This window comes from Aricia agestis, chromosome 8 (assembly GCF_905147365.1).
Source record: "Aricia agestis chromosome 8, ilAriAges1.1, whole genome shotgun sequence".
Classification (NCBI taxonomy): Eukaryota; Metazoa; Arthropoda; class Insecta; order Lepidoptera; family Lycaenidae; genus Aricia; species Aricia agestis.
The window spans coordinates 7,325,304-7,346,649 of record NC_056413.1 but is presented as its reverse complement, the minus strand read 5'-3'; the positions used below and the strand labels follow the sequence as shown (position 1 = coordinate 7,346,649).

Sequence of the window (21,346 nt, the reverse complement as noted above, 5' to 3'; positions counted from 1 at the left end):
CAAAAATAAGACGAATACATAAGTTTTGAAGGCGTTGAAGGGAAGAAAGAAGATTTTCGTTTATGTCACTGTAGCAGACATCATGTGAGCGTGTTTCTTCTGAACTTAAGTATGAACACAAAATAAAACAATTGTTTCGGTAGTAGATATTTTTAAGTTTTATTGTTTAAAATCAAGTAGGTACAATAATAAACCCATAGTCATAATAATCAAAGTGTCGGACAAATCAAATACACCGAAATAGGAACATAAAAGTAATTTAAGAAATTAACAATTTTAAGAACGACCAGTTGAGAGGCTAATTTACTGTGACATTGACTATAGTTAACTTGTGTATGTAAGCAATACTAATTTTCAATCGTGGCTCTGCCCACGTGACAAGTTGATAAAATTTAACAAATTGAAATTCGTTATTAGCCGTTTAGGCGTTAAAAAAATAAAACAAAAATGCTTAGAAAAATATTAACCTGAAGAATCACATATCAGACATACCTATCAGTACAAAGTCTCAAAAAAAGGCCCTTTAGGCGTCGAAAAGAAAAATAAAAACGTTTAAAAAATTATTAACGTACCTATCAAAAATAAGATAAAACAGTCCAAAATCTCAAAAAATTACACAACTACACAAAAATTACACAACAATATATATACTTTGTTTGTAAATTTAAATTATGGTTATTATCTATAATAGTACCTATTATTTCTGTTTATTTGTTTTGTACAAAAAGAGGACGGTATTTGAATATAATACAAGTTCACAATAATAATAAATTTTTTCGTAAGTAGTTGGTTAACGCGCGCGCGTAAACAAACACGACGCGACGTTGCGTTCTGTGCTGTGATAGTCATAGTCAATCATGGTTGTCGTGATTGATGTAGATCGTTTCGATCGTTTTTTGTATTGTTTATTGTATCTTCTTCTTCCTAGTCGTATCCTCATGGCTGAGGGACGTGACCACCAAAATTTGCTTTTTGGGATAGGGCTCTCCACTTGTCTCTATTTTTGGCCTGATGAAATGCCTCCTGGAACGTGCAGTCAGCAGCCTTGGCAATCGCGTCTGTCCATCGTGTAGCCACTCTGCCTCTGCCTCTTTTCCCCTCTAATTGCCCAGCTAGTATGAGACTCCCGGCGGGCTATGTGGCCAAAAAAGGCAAGTGATCGTTGTAGACAAAGCGTGGACAGGCGGGTGGTAATTTTGAGTTGCTGAAGTATAGACGTGTTGGTCCGGTGTGCGGTCCAAGGGATGCAGAGCATTTTACGCCAGCACCACATTTCAAAAGCGTCAATCTTAGTTTGAGTACGTGCTTTTAGTGTCTCGGAGGCATATAAAAATATTGAAAAGATTAGGGAACGCATTAGTGTTATTTTTGTGCTACGATAGATGTTCTTATTCTTCCATATCTTTTCTAAGCGCCCAACCGCAGATTTAGCCATCTGAGCCCGTCGGACTGAGCCTCTCGCAGTTACCATTGTTGCTAATCAACGATCCCAGGTAGACAAACTCCTCTACGGGTTGGAGATCTTGTAGTAAGGATGTCTTTTGTATTTGGTTCAGCTTATCGACGTACATCAGTTTGGTTTTATTGCGATTGATTTGGAGGCCAAAGTCTCGACTAATCTTTTCGAGCCGCGCTAGAAGTTCAGCAAGTTTCACTTCGCAAGTACTTATAAGCGTGGTGTCGTCAGCGAACCTTAGGTTGTTGAGAAGGTATCCGTTAATTTTAATACCATCCTCCCAATCTTCCAACACTCGACGCATTATATATTCGCCTACGAGGTTGAACAGCTGTGGAGAGAGGATGCAACCCTGTCTGACACCACGCTCTGTAGCAAACGGCTCTGACAGATCATTGTCTAATCGCACCCTTGATCGACCTTCCAGATAGAGGTTTTGTACCAAAAATATGAGATGATCGGGGACGCCTAACTCTCTCATCACCTCCAGCATTTTGGACCAGACGATGCAGTCAAAGGCCTTAGCGTAATCCACAAAACAGAGTACTATTGGGACATTGAATTCTCTGCTCTTTTCTATCAGCTGACGGATGTTTAGGATTTGTTCTCGGGTACCCCTGCCCTTTACGAATCCCGCCTGCTCTTTGGATATCTGTCTAGTTATATAGTGTGCCAATCTGTTGTTTATAACATGGAGAAGAATCTTACTGGCGTGTGAAATTAGTGAGATGGTCCGATAATTTCCACACTTTTTAGTCGACCCTTTCTTATGTAGTGGTATCACGAGAGATTCTGTCCAATCGTCTGGCCACTGTCCTGTTCTCCATACTTTAAGACATATTGAATGCATTACTCTGATTCCAGACTTACCCAAGCTCTTAAGCACTTGTGCCTGTATACCATCTCCACCGCAAGCTTTTGTTTTGAGCTTATTTATAGCTGCTTCTACTTCATGGAGAACGATGTCGGGTTCTTTATCTGTAAAATCTAATCTAGTGTCAGGTTCATCAGCGTCATATTTGTACAGGTCTTGGCAGTAGTTCCTCCATCTTGTCATCACTTGTTTCTTGTCTAAAATCAGGTTACCCTTTTCATCTTCTATGTTCCAAGATTTTGATTTTCGTTCCCGTGTGAGAATTTTCACCTTTTGGAACATGTCTCTTGGATGTAGGGTATCAGAGTGTGTTTGTATATCTCTACATATGGAATTGATATATGCATTCTTGTCATGTCTACAGAGACGCTGTACTAGTGAGTCAAGTTCAGAGTATCGCTGTTGTTCTTCCTTTGAACGAATTCCTCCAGTCTTTAGAGCCTTTCTTTGTGCGATTGCCTCCCAAGTGGTCATCCACTCAGATCTAGGGTGTTTTACTTTCCGTCCATTTGTGATTGTTCTAGTTGTCTCTTCTAATGCGGCCTTAAGCTGATTCCATGATGTATTGGCTGAGTCAAATGGGCAATACGTTTCACTGTCCAGTCAAGTTTGTAGTGTGTCCTCAAAAGCTTTCGCTTCTTGTGTTAGAAGAATATTTTTGGATGGTGGAGGCTTTGAAACTACTTTGAGGCGGACTCTGTATTGAGCTATTAACAGCTGATGGTCGCTGCCACAATCTGCACCCGGAAAAGTCTTTGAGAGAGTTATGCACGACTTCCATCTGCTGCTGATTAATATGAAGTCAATCTGATTTTTATGACCTGTTGGCGATCGCCATGTCCATAAGCGTCTTGGATGTTGTTTATATGCCGTGTTAGTTACGAATAGTCCTTTTTCAATGCAAAACTCTAACAACATCTCACCTCGACTGTTGCGGGCTCCTAAGCCGTATTCCCCAATAACATTCCTTAGGTGTTGATCATTATCAGTGTGCCCTATCTTAGCATTAAAGTCTCCCAGGATGATAGTACATTCCTTCTTTGGTAACGCTTTGCAGGTTAATTCTAGCTCGTGGTAAAATTCCTCCATCTCTTCTTCGGTGGCTACAGTGGTCGGCGCATAGACCTGTACAAAGTTAATTGGGTGTGGATGGGCTGAAATTTTTAAGGATATAATTCTATTGTTGATGGTATTATACCCCAATACCTTGTCTCGTAGCCAGCTAGCAACTATGAAGCCCACACCACTAAAACTATTGTCTTGCCTGTCAGAGTAGATTACCATATTTCCTTCAGGTGTGATGTGGTATCCGTTATCTTTGACATGGGTCTCACTCAATCCTAGTATAGCCAGATTATAGCGCTCCATCTCCGCTTCAACAACTTCGGTTTTTCCTGGCCTTAAAAGTCCACGGACATTCCAGGTTCCTATTGTTATTGCCCTTCCCTTGGGTGTTAGTTTGCTAGAGTAAGATGTTATGTTATGTTTCCAACAGTAGCAGAGTTTCTGCAAGCAGCCTGCTGGTTAACTGACCTGCAGCCGGTAGCCAATTTCACACCAGTCGGCCCGGAACTAAGCTGGCGCCGAGCGTTAGTCGGGTCGCATGACATCATATTATCTCTGGTGGCGTTCTTAATCATGGTGGTTTTCTTGGGATTATAGTCGCGGTAGTTTCCCGTTGCTTTCCGCGCTAGACTTTTTGAGGGTATTTAGTCCTCAAGGCCACTACTGCCTAGGAGTCAGGTTATCATATCCGCCGCCTGAGACTCGGCGTTGTTACTCGTTTAGCACCACCCGGGGGACACGTGTAGGGTAGTAAAAGGTAATTCCTACGGACGTGAGTAACCACCGCCCCCGTTTATTGTATCAAGTTTGATTAATTTTAAACATTGATTTAATTTGTAATCTAATTTTAATTGCCTGAAATGTAAAATCAGCGATATGCGATCAGTAGTTGGGAAAGGGTCCGGTGGCTTTAACACAGGTTATACTGTAACCTAGCTAAGCTGCCGGTTGCGATCTTAACATTCTAATATAAAAAACCATTGAAAATAAAATAATTTGCATGTTGTAATTGTCTAGATTAAGGTTTTTATGTTATCGAGCTGAATAAAAGTACATTATTATTATTATAAGTATGCCATCACAGTTACTATAAATCTTGTCAAGGGTGTCGATTTATGAATGAAGAAAGTCACCAAGTCAAGATTAAAAAAAAATCTCAGAACACTGTACAGTGTACAGCCTAGCCCATGACCCGGTAACCACTTGACGTTGAGTTTCGATGCACTTGTTTGGGCTATTTTCTCATTACCGTGGCTTTCTAATAGCGAAAGAATTATTTAAATTGGTTCAGTAGTCTCGTAACTCGTAAGTTAAATAGTAATAAGCAAACGATTAAATATTTCGTCTCTACAATATTAGTAAGTATAGATATTTAAAAATACATTAGTCCCAACCCAATTCGCAGTCTAAACTCAGTCACTGATGGGCTTTTGTTTAAAATATACAATAGGTAAGTACTTATCAAAGAAAATCATATACGTAGGTATGTAGGTAGGGACATAGTAGTTAATACAATCGATCCAAAATACTTTTAGACAGGTAAGTATATAAACAGTTCAACAACAAACAGGACACTGGACGTCAGGATAATGATCGTAAATTGCATATTTATTTGTAAATAAATATGCTGCACCAGAAAAATGAAGATTTATAAAGCGATTTTATGTTCTTTCGTTTCATAGGTAGAACAAAATGATTTGTAATAATATTGATATTATTCTTGGTCGTTGCAACACAATTAAAACATTTTTTTTGTATTACAAAATGGGTCGACGGCCAAGGATATTTTATTTTGTCTTTAAAATAGTTTTTAAAATCACTTCTTTTAAAAAAAACGATCTACATCAATCACGACAACCATTGACACGACAATCTAACACTGAAAGAATTTTTCAAATCGGACCAGTAGTTCCTGAGATAAGCGCGTTCAAATAAGCCCTTTCAAATAATTTCTCTCCGTTTTTTCCACATTTTCCTCTATTCTTCTATATCTTCGCTCCTATTATTCTTAGCGTGATAAAATATTGCTTATAGCCTTCCTCGATAAATGGGCTATCTAACACTGAAAGAATTTTTCAAATCGGACTAGTAGTTCCTGAGATTAACGCGTTCAAACAAACAAACAACCTCTCCTGCTTTATAATATTGAAGTGTAGATAACATTTTTACTACTTTTCTTACTATTCTACTACTATTTTTCGAAAATGTGTCAAATAACTACCTAATTGTAATATCGACATTGCATCGATTCGATATATTTGTTCCTGTTTTCCTGAAATAGAGTTACAGATTTGATCATTATTCTGAATGATCGTCATTGTGTTTTTAGGGCTATTCAGGAAAAAGACGTTCAGGAAAATGAGGAATTCACTAAATTCGTTTATAATTAAGTATTGATATAAAGAAAATTATTAAGAACTTAGAAATGTTGCGGGCCTTTATAACTTGCTATAAAAAAAGTAGTGAAAAACAGACAAATGTTGGCACACATCGAGAAATGTAAATGACGTCTTATTTGGAAATTTTTGTAGAACGTATTTCAAAGAGAGAGAGAGAGCATAAAACGAAGACCTCTATCCACACCAAAGCACTGCGATCAAATAAAGTGAGCCAGCAGATTTTATCGCAAAATAGGTTTCAACCCGTCACGTTGAGTATATCGGCAAGGCATTCAAAACAAACAATGCGCAGGACAATGACGCGAATTTTATGAACATTTTAAAAATATAATTTTTAGTTATTTAATGTAAGTTGATGTGTTATTTGTTGGTATCGGATTCTTCTCTTCTTTATCTTCAAATTAACATAAAATTTTTAATCCTTTCTAGCTCATTTTTTTTTATAAATAATAAATTGTGAGCGGCAGTATCGAAACGACACGCAAAAATTTCATAATGTGGTACTTTTTTTTATAATAACTTTTGAAATAATAACTCTACTTTCAAATAGTTTTAGCAGCATTTTTGTAAGTTAATTAGACATTGAAATGTGTAATGTTACATCAAATTTACGAAGGCGTTGTGAACCCAACTTTGAAGACATGAATTTAGTCTCTCTCAAATATTCGCCCCACTACACAATATTTATACCACAAGCGTCATTACGTCCGCGCTGGCCGGCAAAAAATATAAACAAAAACATGCCCTTGCATGTCGCGTGCGAACTCCGCCCCCTCGCCTCTGTCACCCCCGCGTCTCCTCTGGGACGATGTCGTTTTGTGGGACGTAATTAAATCACACATTAGAATTGATAAAAACTTTATTATATACAGGAATCCACATTATCGGCGTGTTATACGTAAACAAAGTATCGAATATACGCCACCGATATACGGCGCACAGTAGCGACCTCCAAAATTCGCGCGCCAAATAGCGGAACTAAGAAATACGCCGAAAAGCACTCCGGTGACAAAACAACGTCCATGCCAATATTTCACCCAGCCATTGTACTAACCTTAACACTACTTCTGGCTGAATTTGAGAGATAGTCAATCTTGCGTCTGTATACAGGATGCAACAAGTCAGTCGGACGCAATATCATCGGTAAAAACCGCCATGTAGGACGTAATATCAACTCCGGGGTGGAAATATATATATATATATATATATATATATATATATATATATATATATATATATATATATTGACATATATATATATATATATATATATATATATATATATATATATATATATATATATATATATATATATATATATATATATATTGACATATATATCAGAAGGCAAGCTATAGCCGTTCTTGAGTATGGAGACAGACAGACAGACGGACAGACATCGAAGTCTCAGTAATAGAGTCCCGTTTTTACCCTTTGGGTACGGAACCCTAAAAAGATGAGTGAATGATACAATTCTCGCGCTCTGGCGTGTGCGTTGCCGTGATTGGATACGCCGTACGCGACGCGCATGCGCAGTGAAATTCCTCATAAATTCCTCTTAAATTTTGAGGAAGCGATAGCGGAAGAGGATTTTTTTATTTTTATTTATGAGGATGCGGTAGCGGTTGAGGAACCCAAAATATTGCGGAACTTCCTCATTATGAGGAAGCGGAAGAGGAATCCTCAGCAACCCTACATCAGAATAACACATTTTAACCGACTTTCAAAATGGGGGAGGTGTTATGTTCGTTTTCTTATGTTCAACGATTTCTCTGCCGTTTGTTAACCGATTTTCAAAAATTTTCTTTTGGTATATAGGGTATCATCCTAATTTGGTATTGTATTTACAAAAGTGGTGATCTGATGAAGGATCCATAAGTAATCGAGGGAACTCCTCAAAATTTATAGGGATACATGTGGTGACTTCGGTTTCGTGAGAAGCATTCTAAGCATATGCTACCAACAATTAAGATTTTGCACCGAGGTATACCTGGTATACCGTGGTTCGGAAGGTGCTGAGAGAACTCCTGATTCTTTATAGATACAAGTTTGGGAGTTTCAGTGAATTGTTTTAAGAACGGAAAGCATATGCTACTATGCAAATTACATTCATCATCATCATCATCACTACCATATTATACCATGCATCGTCCCATGGCTATCTATACTAATATTATAAATGCGAAAGTATCTCTGTCTGTCTGTCTGTCTGTCTCGCTTTCACGCCAAAACTACCGAACCGATTGTAATGAAATTTTGTATACAGATAGTCTAAAGCCTGAGAAATGACATAGGCTATTTTTTTACTGGAAAAAGGGTTGTAAGGGGGTGAAAATACGAAAATTTGTTCAAATTAAGTTAGTTCCAAAAATTCATACTAGATGGCGCCGTGCGTCTCTTACATCGCGCTAACGCTTGCCCAACATCTTTCTATAAGAGGTGGTATCATCATACATCCAAGTTTCGATTTTTTTCGATTGTTATTTCTTTATTACGTTATTTAATAAGTCAGTACTTTATATTATATACAGTGACGTAACCTTAAACCTATCAATGATAAATAGTTTATGGGTAAAGTTGTGTAATTGGGGAGCTAAATAAGCTTTAAAATTTGGCATAAAATATAAAGTTTAATTTTAAAAAATGAAATATTATGTGCACACTGCACAGCTGTTTTGATTTAAGGGGTACCAGGGTTTTTTTTATAAAAGCTTTTGACACCAATTTTGTTGACATCGCGCGCTATAAACTGAAGTCTACGCGGACGAAGTCGCGGGCAACAGCTAGTCAAGCGATAATTTAAAAAATCTATACCTACCTAATATTATAAACCTGAAGAGTATGTTTGCTTAAACGGGTTAATCTCAGGAACTACTGGTCCGGTTTAAAAACTTATTTCAGTGTTAGATACCTCATTTATCGAGTAAGACTATATAAGCTATATATTATCACACTAAGACTAATACGACCGAAGAAACTCAGGAAATTGTGGGAAAAACGGGGGAAATATTAGAAATTACGAACTACTAGAGCAATTTTTATGGCAATATTTGGCATAGATATAGAGTAGAATAAGTGGGAGTAGGGACATAAGCTATTTTTTATGGGAAAATATGCGGTTTCCGTAAAATTCCTAATTTACGCAGGCGAATCCGCGCGGCACACCTAGTCTTATATACTATTAGACAATGCTTACACGGCCAGTCTGAGATTGGCTGAGTCCCAGAGACGAGAGTTGAAAAAAAATATGATAAAGTTAATATTTTTTTACAAATGAAACGTAGGACTTAATGTCGTTGAAACTAAGGTCGAATTTCGACCATTGGGCGATCTCTAGTTTAATTTAATTTGTGATCCGTCGCTGTTGGTTTGACATAGAACGACCAAGTTACATAGGTCCGCCAACTGCCTATGAATTAACTTCTCTGATAGTACCTTTACAACTTCAGATCCCAGTTCAGCCAACCCCTGCACTGCACCATACAAGGACGCTAGCGGCGTCTTCTCGGACTCTTTCATAGTGGCGACCATAGACGGTCCACTGTCGTTATTCGTCTGGGATGGACACTGCAAGGCTTTAGAGAATAGTCTAGAACAAAGGAAGTTATATTTAGAAACACTTGCAAATAAAAATAGTAACGCAACATATTTAAGGTCTGTCTTTTTTCATGTTACTTTTTCAATATGCTAGAGTCTAGACTCTAGACAAAGAAAGTCAACAAACAAATAATAATTAATATTATATAATATTAGTAATTTGCTACTTAAATATTTTTATAAGTGGGAAAGAAAATACGTTTTTTTTAATGAAAATATATTCTGGGCCAAAAAAATATTACCTTGTAACTCTTGTTTGGAGATTGTTAGTGGAGGTGTTGAAGGTCTTGCAGATCTGCGCCATGAGTCGCGCGGCGAAGTCTCGCAGCGCCCAGTGGTTGTCAACATCGGGCCGCATGCACAGCTGACGCGACACGATGCACGTCGCCACCGACGGTATCAGCTCGTGCAGCTAATAATAATAAATAATAATGTTATGTTTATGGTTTGCTGGAAGAGACCTCTTAAGAGGATACACCAGGGGCGAGAGAAATTGAAAATAGGTATTTGAAAATGTATTGCTGTCTCACCAATCTCAAGTCTCCCACCGCAGAGCGCGATAGAGACAACACGACAAAAGTTCTAATAAAAGAACAGAAAATCTTCGATTCGTTGTCCGCTGATTCCTTCTCCAAAACTTAACCGATTTAAGTATTTGTATCGGTATAATATTATATGTGGGCCTCATACCGATACATAATAATATTATGTATCGGTATGAGGCCCACTGCACTTCCGAACACACTCAAGGAACCGGTTGCTTCAGTTACAACGATGCAAAAGAAGTTTTCTGACGTAGTGCGGGCGGAGGGCGAGTGGAAGCAAAATGATAAAAATGATTTAAACAGCTGGTCTATTGTGCAAAAGAAAAATAAGTATAAGTATAGATTTATTGGTAACAAGGGCACGGGGCTTACGAAACCGGAGTGTAAATTTAAGGCTGCTGAAGTGAAGATACCGCTATTTATTAATAATGTTGACAAGAATGTATGTTCGTCTGATATTATCGAATACTTTAAAAACAAAACGAATGTATCTATATTGTTAGAAAAAATGAATATGAAGCAGAAAAAAGACTACGACGCTTACAAAATCTTTATACCTAGACATAAGCTGGAATTATTTATGAATAAGGACATATGGCCGAAAGGTATATCGTTTAGACGGTTTATTGACTTTTCAAGAAAAAAGGCGTCGGATCAGAATGCATTCCTGAATAAACAGAATGATTAAAAAGCCTACGAGTACTTTTATATCCTATAATTGTAAGTCGGTTACCCGTTCTGTTGATTATATAAGATTACTGTGTAAACAGGCGGATATCATTGCGCTGCAAGAAACCTGGCTTTATCCTCATGACTTGTCTTTCCTTGGTACGATTGATAAAACTTTTGGTTTCACGGGAAAATCAGCAATTGATACCTCTGAAGGAATTATGCGCGGAAGGCCCTATGGCGGAGTTGCGCTTTTGTGGAAAAAAAGTGCATTTGAGAAAGTGGTGGTCATAGAGTGTAATAGTGTCCGGTTATCAGCTATAAAGGTACACACCTGTGATAGATCTACCTTAGTATTTTCGGTGTACATGCCAGTGGACAATAGTGAAAATCTTCTTGAGTTCACAGACTGTTTAAGTGTAATTAGCGCTATAGTAGATCAATGTGAAGTCACTTCTGTAATTATTTTAGGGGACTTTAACGCTCATCCAGGCGAACTTTTTTGTGTAGAACTTTTAAATTTTTGTAAAGACCAAAATTAGTCATGTATTGATATGCATATTTTAAACAATGTTCATACCTACATAAGTGAAGCTCATGGTTGCACTCGCTGGCTCGATCACTGTGTAGTGACCGAGGCCGCGAGGCAATCTGTGCTCAGTGTAAGAGTCATTGACGATGTTGCTTGGTCTGACCATTTTCCACTGGAAGTAGTATGCAATTTAGATAAACTAATTCCTCAGCAGTCACGGGTTATTGGCAAAAGTTCAATTAATAAGATAATTTGGGGTGATAGAGATAAACAGCAAATAGAACTCTACAATGCGCTATGTAATGAAAAACTAAAACTTTTGGACTTTTTTTCCACAAAAGCGCAACTCCGCCATAGGGCCTTCCGCGCATAATTCCTTCAGAGGTATCAATTGCTGATTTTCCCGTGAAACCAAAAGTTTTATCAATCGTACCAAGGAAAGACAAGTCATGAGGATAAAGCCAGGTTTCTTGCAGCGCAATGATATCCGCCTGTTTACACAGTAATCTTATATAATCAACAGAACGGGTAACCGACTTACAATTATAGGATATAAAAGTACTCGTAGGCTTTTTAATCATTCTGTTTATTCAGGAATGCATTCTGATCCGACGCCTTTTTTCTTGAAAAGTCAATAAACCGTCTAAACGATATACCTTTCGGCCATATGTCCTTATTCATAAATAATTCCAGCTTATGTCTAGGTATAAAGATTTTGTAAGCGTCGTAGTCTTTTTTCTGCTTCATATTCATTTTTTCTAACAATATAGATACATTCGTTTTGTTTTTAAAGTATTCGATAATATCAGACGAACATACATTCTTGTCAACATTATTAATAAATAGCGGTATCTTCACTTCAGCAGCCTTAAATTTGAGGTGAGAGGGAGAACTTTTTGATATAGCCTGGGTGAGAGGGAGAACTTTTTGATAGAGCCCTTATCCAGGCCAAACTGTGTGTCTCAGCCGCTCGAGTCTAATAACCACTCGCCCAGCCGGACATCTACTCACCCGATACGTTTTACTGCGAAAGAAGTGTCTAACACAATACGCGCTATGACGAAGGGTAAATCTCCAGGTCATGATGGAATTAGCATTGAACATCTGAGATACGCTGGCTCACACTTACCAAGGGTTCTGTCTTTGTTTTACACCCTTTGCATTAGGCACACTTATTTACCTGGCGATTGTATGAAGACGGTTGTTGTACCAATAATCAAAAATAAAACTGGAGATTCCTCCAGTAAAGCTAATTATAGGCCCATATCGCTAGCCACAACAATCGCAAAGATCCTAGACAGTCTGCTTGATCAATATCTAGACAAGCATCTTAAGTTGCACGATGCCCAATTTGGCTTCAGAGCAGGACTATCTACAGAAACTGCAATTCTGTCTCTCAAGCAGACTGTCAAATACTACACCGATAGAAGCACTCCAGTATATGCATGTTTTCTGGGCCTTTCAAAGGCTTTCGATATGGTGTCCTATGAGATACTACGCAACAAGTTGCTGGATGAGACGGATCTTCCAATTGAGGTTATTAATATTTTTGATTATTGGTACAAGAACCAGGAAAATGCTGTAAAGTGGTCTGGTCTCTAACGTGTACAAATTAAGGTGTGGAGTTAGACAGGGTGGATTAACTTCTCCTCGTCTCTTCAACCTTTACATAAATAAGCTGATCGAGGAGCTGAGCAACACTAATGTCGGTTGTTCCATGGGCGGAGTAATGCTAAACAACATTAGTTATGCTGATGACATGGTGCTGCTCAGTCCCTCGGTCAGTGGCCTCGGAAAACTGCTAGGCAAGTGTCAAGCGTATGCCGAGGCCCAAGGACTCTGGTATAACTCTAAGAAAAGTGAACTACTTGTTTTCCAACCCCGTGAACATAAAGTTAGCACAATACCACCCGTGTTTCTTAATGAAGTTCCACTTGCTAGAGTCCATAAATTTAAATACCTGGGTCATTGGGTAACTGATACGCTTGTTGACGATGTAGACATTGAGAGGGAGCGAAGAGCGTTGGCCGTGCGTGGGAACATGTTAGCTCGTAGATTTGCAAGATGCTCTGATGAGGTAAAAGTGACTTTATTTAAAGCTTACTGCCAGTCCTTTTACACATGCAATCTATGGGCGAGCTACACCCAGCGCGCGATAAATGCTCTTCGTGTTCAATACAATAATATCTTGACTACCAAGGTACTGTAGTGCCTCAGGCATGTTTGCAGATATGCGCACCGATGGCTTTAACGCCATAATAAGAAAAAGAGTGGCGTCATTGATGCAGCGTGTCAGAAGTAGTAATAACAGCATTCTAAGGGTATTGACTGATAATCTTGATGGTTTGGTAAGGCATTGGATAGAGGTTCACGTTAAATAGGAATAGGCTCATTAAAAGTTCCAACGCCTCACCATTCCTAATACACAAATTGTTGCTATTGTTATTTGATAATGTGATGTACTAACATAGTTTAAGTCTCAATTATATTATTTACTAACACTATGGATTTTTGTTGTGATCCGAAATAAAAGTTATTATTATTATTAAGTACTTTTTTCATTAAGAATTAAAGCAAGGCTTGAGCTGTGTTCCTATGCTATATTTTATTTTTTTTGTATATTTTAGCCAGTTTTGTTTTCTGGGTGTTTGAACACAGAGGACAATCTTGCCATTTTTTTGGGTTTTTGGACGTTCTTATCTTTTTTAAGAATAAAATTATGAAAAAACTGAAAACATAGGGACATGCTAATAGTGGCCATGGATATTCAGGAAAAAAAACATAACTCTACCGGCATTATCCAGGGAGGAAACAGGGGAATAACGGCGGCGGTATGGACTCCTCTTAAAGACATAAGTTTAATTCTTTATTTAAATGTTTAATTACAATGCGATTGCCATAACATCATTAACTTTTTACACTTTATAAGAAGTAATTAGGAGAGGAAGTAATTAATAGTTTAAGTTAAGCACTCCCTCAATTGCATACCAGACAACCATGTTGCTATGTAATGTATTAATTTTTTTTTAATTAAATTTATGTCTAAAAAAAATAATTACTTACGTATTTCTCCAGGTATAAAGATTGATTGTCCAGCATGGCCTTTACCATACGCATCAAATATATTAATAGGGCCAAGTTGTTTTGCACAACATTCACTTTTACACCCTCCGATATGAATGTACACATCCTTGGTAGCATCTCGTGTAGTCCAGGATCACAGGCCAGTGACTGAAGAGCTTCCTAAGAATAAAAAAGTTATATTTAAAATATTTATTTAACTAAGTAGATACTTTACAAGCAAAAAATTAAAGACTGTAGCTTTTACACTAACCGCACGTCTTGCTTCGTCACTGCCAACACAGGCTTCTGTTATCTCCTTATAATACAATTGCTGCTCCACACTCAATTCATGTGTTGCCAATTGTTTCACGTGTACAGATTCTGATGCTTTCAACCGTGCTGCTTTACCACACATGGCTTTAGCTTAAAATAAAGAATAAAAACATTATATAATATCCTAGCTGTCCCGGCAAATGTTGTTTTGCCATATAAATAATTTTTGGTATGAAAAATAGATGTTGGCCGATTCTCAGACCTACTCAATATGTCCACAAATAGGCTACTTGACCTATATTTAATTTCATTGAAAAAATACATATTTCTAGTAGAACTTGGCCTAGAAAACATATTTATTTATTATAAAAAACCTATTTGTATTTCACCCTTATCATCAAATAAAAGCTTATGATTGATAAATAAAGTCGATTTGAAAATATAATTTTATGAAAATAGGATTTGTACTGACGAAAACGCTTTTGAGTTACTTCCGAATTGGATGTGACGTCATCTCATTCCTAATTTAATATCTTTTATTTATCGCGCTCGTTATATGTAAGTTTATTTGTACATAAATAAGCCTAAAAAGATTTGTAAAATATATTTTCTTGAATAATTCAAATAAAACATCAGTTTTATAAATTATCTCCATTTATTGTAGACGGGAAATGAAATGGTCAAAACCACAGATATCAGAAACAAGAGATGGGCCGCCGAGCGCACTTTGTTTGGGTCCTGATGTAATCTACACATACATTGACACCTAAATAATTACACAAATTACACCCACACATTGAGAAATCCCTGCCACTCACACATTCAAGGCGAAGCTCTGATTGCTGCGCACACATTACTATCTACTGTGTAAGTACGCGCCTCAGTCCAGAAAACACATTCAAAGAATTTCACACCTACGCTAGTGATTGACTGTCGATAAATTTACTATCGAGCAGTTACGTTGCTGCATATCGCGAACAATTTTAGCATTAATAGCTGGCCCAATACAATTTAAACAAGTTTTTTATTTAGATTTATCTTGTTTTAGATAATTAAATCTTGCAAACTTAAAATCTACCCTACTTTTTAACGTGTAAGTTGCCTCACAGTCACAGTGTAATGCAAAGTCATGAGGTAAAAATAAAAGATTATTTCGATTTTTAGCCCCCGACAAAAAAGAGGGGTGTTATAAGTTTGACGTGTCTGTCTGTCGGTCTGTCTGTCTGCCTGTCTGTCTGTCTGTCTCTCTGTCTGTCTGTCTATCTGTCTGTGGCATCGTAGCATCGTAGCATCCAAACGGGTGGACCGATTTTGATATAGTTTTTTTGTTTGAAAGCTGACATGATCGAGAGTGTTCTAAGTTCATCATCATCAACCTGCTCCGTGCTGAAAAATCGCGGTTGATCTGGTTCGTGAAGGGCCGATTAGCAACTTGCAGTCGTTTGGTGGGCTTTATATTTTGCATTCCAGTTCGTGACATTTATAAATATTTGCACATTAATGGAAAGTTGACCTGGTGCTGCAGCATCACCTGGTAATCAATAGGATACCCAACTCCTCACCAACTTAGAGCAATAGTTTCGTGTTTGGACTCATTTTAATTGCGACAGCTAGTAAGACGTAGATAAACAGTAAATTTTTGCATGCTGCTGCTGCAGCATCACCTAGATTCTATAGGAGCCGAGCTCCATATGACCTCAAAGTGGAGGTTTCATGTTTGGACTCATATTGACGTCCTCACCCAAAAGGACATTCCTAGATGGTATATATTGGGATATAATATGATCCTGTCGATAGGAATTATTCTGTACTTTAACGAACACAAGTTTAAAAAGCATGAAATAATATTAAATTAAGAAATTAAAAAAAACCCCCGCCAAACAACTTTAAAAAGTAATGAAATAATATATTTTACTGACTTTAAGTTTAAATAATTCCCAAGAGTAAAGTGATATTTTAGTCTATAATCCGTCCATGGAAAATCACGAAAGGCGAATTTACACACATCCATTCGCACATCTAGGTACATTCATTAGGGTACTTTGCTAGTTGCTACACTTATTTAATAATAAAAGAAAATAATAAAGTAATTCCTTAGATTGTTTTACATGTTTATAAATATTTATTAAACTATCAAAATCATCTACTTAATATTTGTTATTAGTTTATTACTCGTACTAATCGCGGCAATGCAACGTGCCGTATCGACAACAAGAAATGACAGGTACATCACTATCTCACGGCGCTTATCAGCGGCCGTGCACGGAAAGCGACCGATTCAATATGCGCAATTTTCATTGCTCGCTTAGACTGTTTTACACACCAGGCACGCAACACTTAGCGAGCAATGTTATGCGTTCAATCGTTAGGTTACATATTTCTCTCAGTACCCGACAGAAAATTTCTAATGCAATTATTTTAACGAAAAAAATTAGATTTTGGTGGAAAATGCTGGAAATACAAAATTGTTTTGGTACTTAGCGATGAAAATTGACCCCTTCAAGTTTATGGTCACTTCGATTCTTGCACACAACCACCGAATAGTTAGGCATTTCAAAAAAACACTCCCGTAGTATGCGCTTAGACAATCACGTCCCGACTAATTGTGTTTTTGCGTAGTTTGCCCGTTTTGGTCATACTTCACTTACACTTACCACAGCCACTCTTGTTCGTTTAATATCTCTATGGTCAAAACTTTTTTTCAAAAGTTTTCAACATTACAAATGATTTCTAATTTCTTATTTAATTCTTTTATCATTTTTGGGCACTTTTAGACGCGTACATTTAGCATATAAAAAAATTTCAATAAAGAGAGCTTAAAATACAAAACGTATGACGTCACACTATGGGGGACAGTGTTTTCGGAGCCATTTATAAGGCATATTTTTCAATTAACATTTTTATGGGTTTCTACTGTGTAAAATATTAAAATATTAGTTTTTATTGTAATAATGAATGATTATTAAGCGATTAGCATGAAGAAAAAAATTAGGTCAAGTAGCCTATTACGTGAAGTGATTTAATAAGGGTTCCGTTTTTTGCCATTTGGCTACAGTACCCTAATAAAAAGGAATCATTATTTGCTTTAATTACAAACATCAGTAACAACAGGACCAATTTCACAGAATACATATTAGTTTAACAACAGAAATCTCACTCCCGAAACCCGTTTAAAAAATAACGACTCATGCTACGATACTATAAAGCTCCAATTCCGACCGCGCAATGCTAAGTGCCTACAATTATATTTACCTACTTGGCTGCTCTCTTTCTATCGCATAACTCGTTCCTTTTCTTACGAAATCAAGGTTTTCGCTTTTTAGAAAACAAAATAATATTTTTTAATTACTATTGGTACGAGTAGCAAACCTTTTTATAGTAATATCTAGTAACTCAACCTATATTTTAGAGTAGTTTTTTTTATATTCGATTATATTGCAGGAAACTTTGACAATTTAAAGTTTAAACATAGTAACTTGTGTTTATATTTTCTGTTTAGTTTGTGTAAGTATTTTTTTTGTATGAAATTGGTTTATTTGCTATGTTTGTATGGTTTTTATCTACTTTTTGTATTTAAATACCTTATTCAAGTATATATTTCATTGGCCTTTTTTAATTGTTCATTTTTGTAAGATTTATAACGATTTTGTCACAGCGGTTAATCATGAATTAAATTCCTCTATGTTCAGTATACAGTAGATACGCGACGAAAAATATTGCGCGTGCGTCACCGCTCGCTTGTGAGTCCCTTATGATGTGCCACCCGCGGGTGGTACTTACAGTTCAATGCCTAAACATGCGAGTGGGACAGGCCTGCCAATTTTCAATTTTTTTTTATTATTTTTTATTATTTACAGACCACTTTTTATAGTTAATCAATTGCAAAGAAAAGTTCTGTTCTATATCATGTCAAAACGGAAAATAAAAGCACATAAGGAAAATAATGACAGTATCATTGAGTGTGTATTAAAACAGTGTGTTTAGATCTGAAAATTGGCGAAACGAAATTCAGAGTGAGTTTAATTTACCCGGATCTACCTATTATAAAATTATAAAATCAAAGTACTATAAAGTCTGAGTGCTCTAATGGATGTCCATCAGAGCACTCAGATTTTATAGACTATAGAGTATTATAGAGTGTATATTTTTTCAGAGTTCTAAATAAAATAAAATGCATGAATTTTTGACTTGCCATTGCTGCATACCTCTATATAAGGAAGGACATAAAGTTATGTTTAATGGCTAAAATACAGTTCCCGTAGAATTTTGAGCATGTGGAAGCCCAGGAACAGTTGAAAATAATTTGATAAGTACCTGAAACATCTTTGTTTGCTGGTTTGCTCAGTTTTGATATAGGATCAACAGATTCTAATTTCTGAGCCTCCTTGGACAATGGCGGTGGATTCTCTGGCACAGTTGGCTGAACTCCATCAACACTCAACCAGTGAGCTCTGAGTGACACGTCTAAAGGTATTTTAGGCGGAGGGGCTGATAATATTTCAGACAAATCAACTTCCTTTTCTTCCGTAAAATAAAGTTCTCGTCCACCTCCAGACGCAAATCGGAAGGGTAAGAAATCCGGTTGAATAAATCCATATTGAGCCTGAAATTTTAATTTAATGTAACAATGCAAAAATTAATACAATTTAAATTAGGAAGGTAGAAAAATTCTGGTATATCTAAATATTTCAGCTTCATAATTATTGTTTAATCAACCTGTGATTACATAGGAAATGTTCTTCATAAAACCTAATACAGATAAAATGATCATACCTCTATATTTTTTATTTTCAGTGCATTATCCACATCTGTAATAGAAAGTTTCTGTCTTTTTGAGTGATGCATGAATTTCATGGCATCTTGAACTATAACTTTAAGACGATATGATACGTCGTCAGCTAACTCTTTAGCGGCGTCATCGCCCAGACTGCTGATGCCAACAGTTTCTGCTATAACTTTCATAGAATCCATTGTTATGGAAGTTGCATGTGTTAAATCGGACTCAGCCATCTTGGGTACCCTTTATAAGTCTCAGAATAGACTCAATTTATTCTATATTGAATATAATATTTCCTAATGAAGCTACACGAACATCGGTCCGCGGTAGAGGATGACAAGAATCCCCTCCTTGCTCAGAAATTTCGTGAAGACACTAGACAGTCACATATTTATTATGCCATGTACGCAAGTAATGTAGGTATTTTATTTGGTAAATGCTTTATGCTAAAATATCGATAAATTTAAAAGTTGATGTAATGTATTATAAATTAATGAAATTAAAATAAATAACACTCGCTCAAACTTCGATGGATCATTTCATGAGTTTGACTGTTGACGGCTTTGAAGTTTGACGTTTCTATTTTTTATTTTTCGCAGTTAGTAAGGCCTCATCCCCAGTCGCGCGTGACCCCGCGGAATTTCCGCGAAACGTGAATGTGGATCCGGTTCGCATATTTTTCGCACTTCGCGGCTGGTTCCCCGACCGCATCGAACTCGCGCGCGAACCGTGCGCGACGCCGCGGCGCCGCGAAATTCCTGCGAAGCATGAGTGAGAGATCCGATTCGCATATGTTTCGCACTTCGCGGCCCGTTCCCCGATTGTTGTCGGTATTCTGTCCCGCGACAAAGAGATTTTTTAAAATTTTTATTTCAATAAGGGCTTTTGCCATACAAGACATGCCAGCATTGTTTAGTGAACGTAATATAATTAATCCTACTTTATACTTTATTACTTTATACTTTATATACTTTATTTACTTTATAATATAAAGGCAAAAGTTTGTTTGGATGTATGGATGTTTGTTACTCTTTCACGCAAAAACTACTGAATGTATCTTAATGAAACTTTACAATAATATAGCATATACATCAGAATAACACATAGGCTACAATTTTAACTGCCTTTCAAAATGGGGGAGGTGTTATGTTCGTTTTTTATATTCAACGATTACTCCGTCGTTTGTGAACCGATTTTCAAAATTTTTCTTTTGGCGTACAGAGTGTCATCCCAATTTGGTACTATACTCACAAAAGTGGTGATATGATGCTGGGAGCCATGAATAATCGAGGGAACTCCTTAAAATTTATATGGAAACATGTGGTAACCTCGGTTTCGTCGGAAGTAGTCTAAGCATATGCAATCAACAAGTAAGATTTTGCACCAATGTATACCATGATTAGATTGGGAAGGTGCTGAGAGAACTCCTTTGCATTGCTTTAAGAACGGAAAGCATATGCTACTATGCAAATTACATTCATCATCACTACCATATTATACCTTATAAAGTTATGCATCCCATGATTATGAGCCTATTATGACCCACTGGTACTTTTCATAGTCATTTAGATCAAGATTCGATTTTGTCAAGCGATTTAAAAAATATATTTGTTTAATTGAACACGTTAATCACAGGAACTATTGGTCCGATAAAAAAATATTTTAGTGTTAGATAGCTCATTTATCAAAGAAGACTATACGATATTTTATCACGCAAACTAATAGGACCGAAGAAACAGAGGAAATGTGGTTAAAACGGAAAATTATTAGCAAGGGTTTATCTCACGAACTACTAAAGCAATTTTGTATGTTATTTGGCACAGATATAGGCATGGGCGTACCCAGGTTCTGGGCCAGGGGGGGGCAAATTACCCAGGTTCTGGGCCAGGGGGGGGCAAATCAGATATTTTATTAGCTAGGTGCTTATAAAGAATAAAAAATTCATAATTTTTAGTTGTAAAAATATTGTATTGCAAACCAATGGCAAAAATTAGTTTTCTTAATTTTTATAGATAAAAGTACTTAGTAGGGATGTCAACATGATCCAGGGGGGGGCAGCTGCCCCCCCCCCTCGGTACGCCCGTGGATATAGGGTA

The 21,346-nt window shown here is 36.9% G+C and overlaps 1 protein-coding gene across 2 annotated transcripts in view; it reads right to left on the bottom strand.

Moving 5' to 3' along the window:
* The window catches only part of LOC121729509 (transcription initiation factor TFIID subunit 6-like), a 37,702-nt gene extending 17,933 nt beyond the window's left edge, over positions 1-19,769 (bottom strand). The window contains exons 1-6 of one of the 2 annotated variants that reach the window (XM_042118040.1): positions 19,247-19,769; positions 18,788-19,076; positions 14,472-14,623; positions 14,201-14,380; positions 9,634-9,803; positions 9,230-9,383 (exon numbers count right to left, since the gene is read on the bottom strand). In XM_042118040.1, the coding sequence (XP_041973974.1) occupies positions 9,230-9,383; positions 9,634-9,803; positions 14,201-14,380; positions 14,472-14,623; positions 18,788-19,076; positions 19,247-19,483 (1,182 nt within the window). In that variant the 5' untranslated portion in view covers positions 19,484-19,769. The remainder of the gene's footprint in view (positions 1-9,229; positions 9,384-9,633; positions 9,804-14,200; positions 14,381-14,471; positions 14,624-18,787; positions 19,077-19,246) is intronic. The other variant, XM_042118041.1, reaches the window with a different exon arrangement.
* Between the last annotated feature and the right edge of the window lie 1,577 nt (positions 19,770-21,346).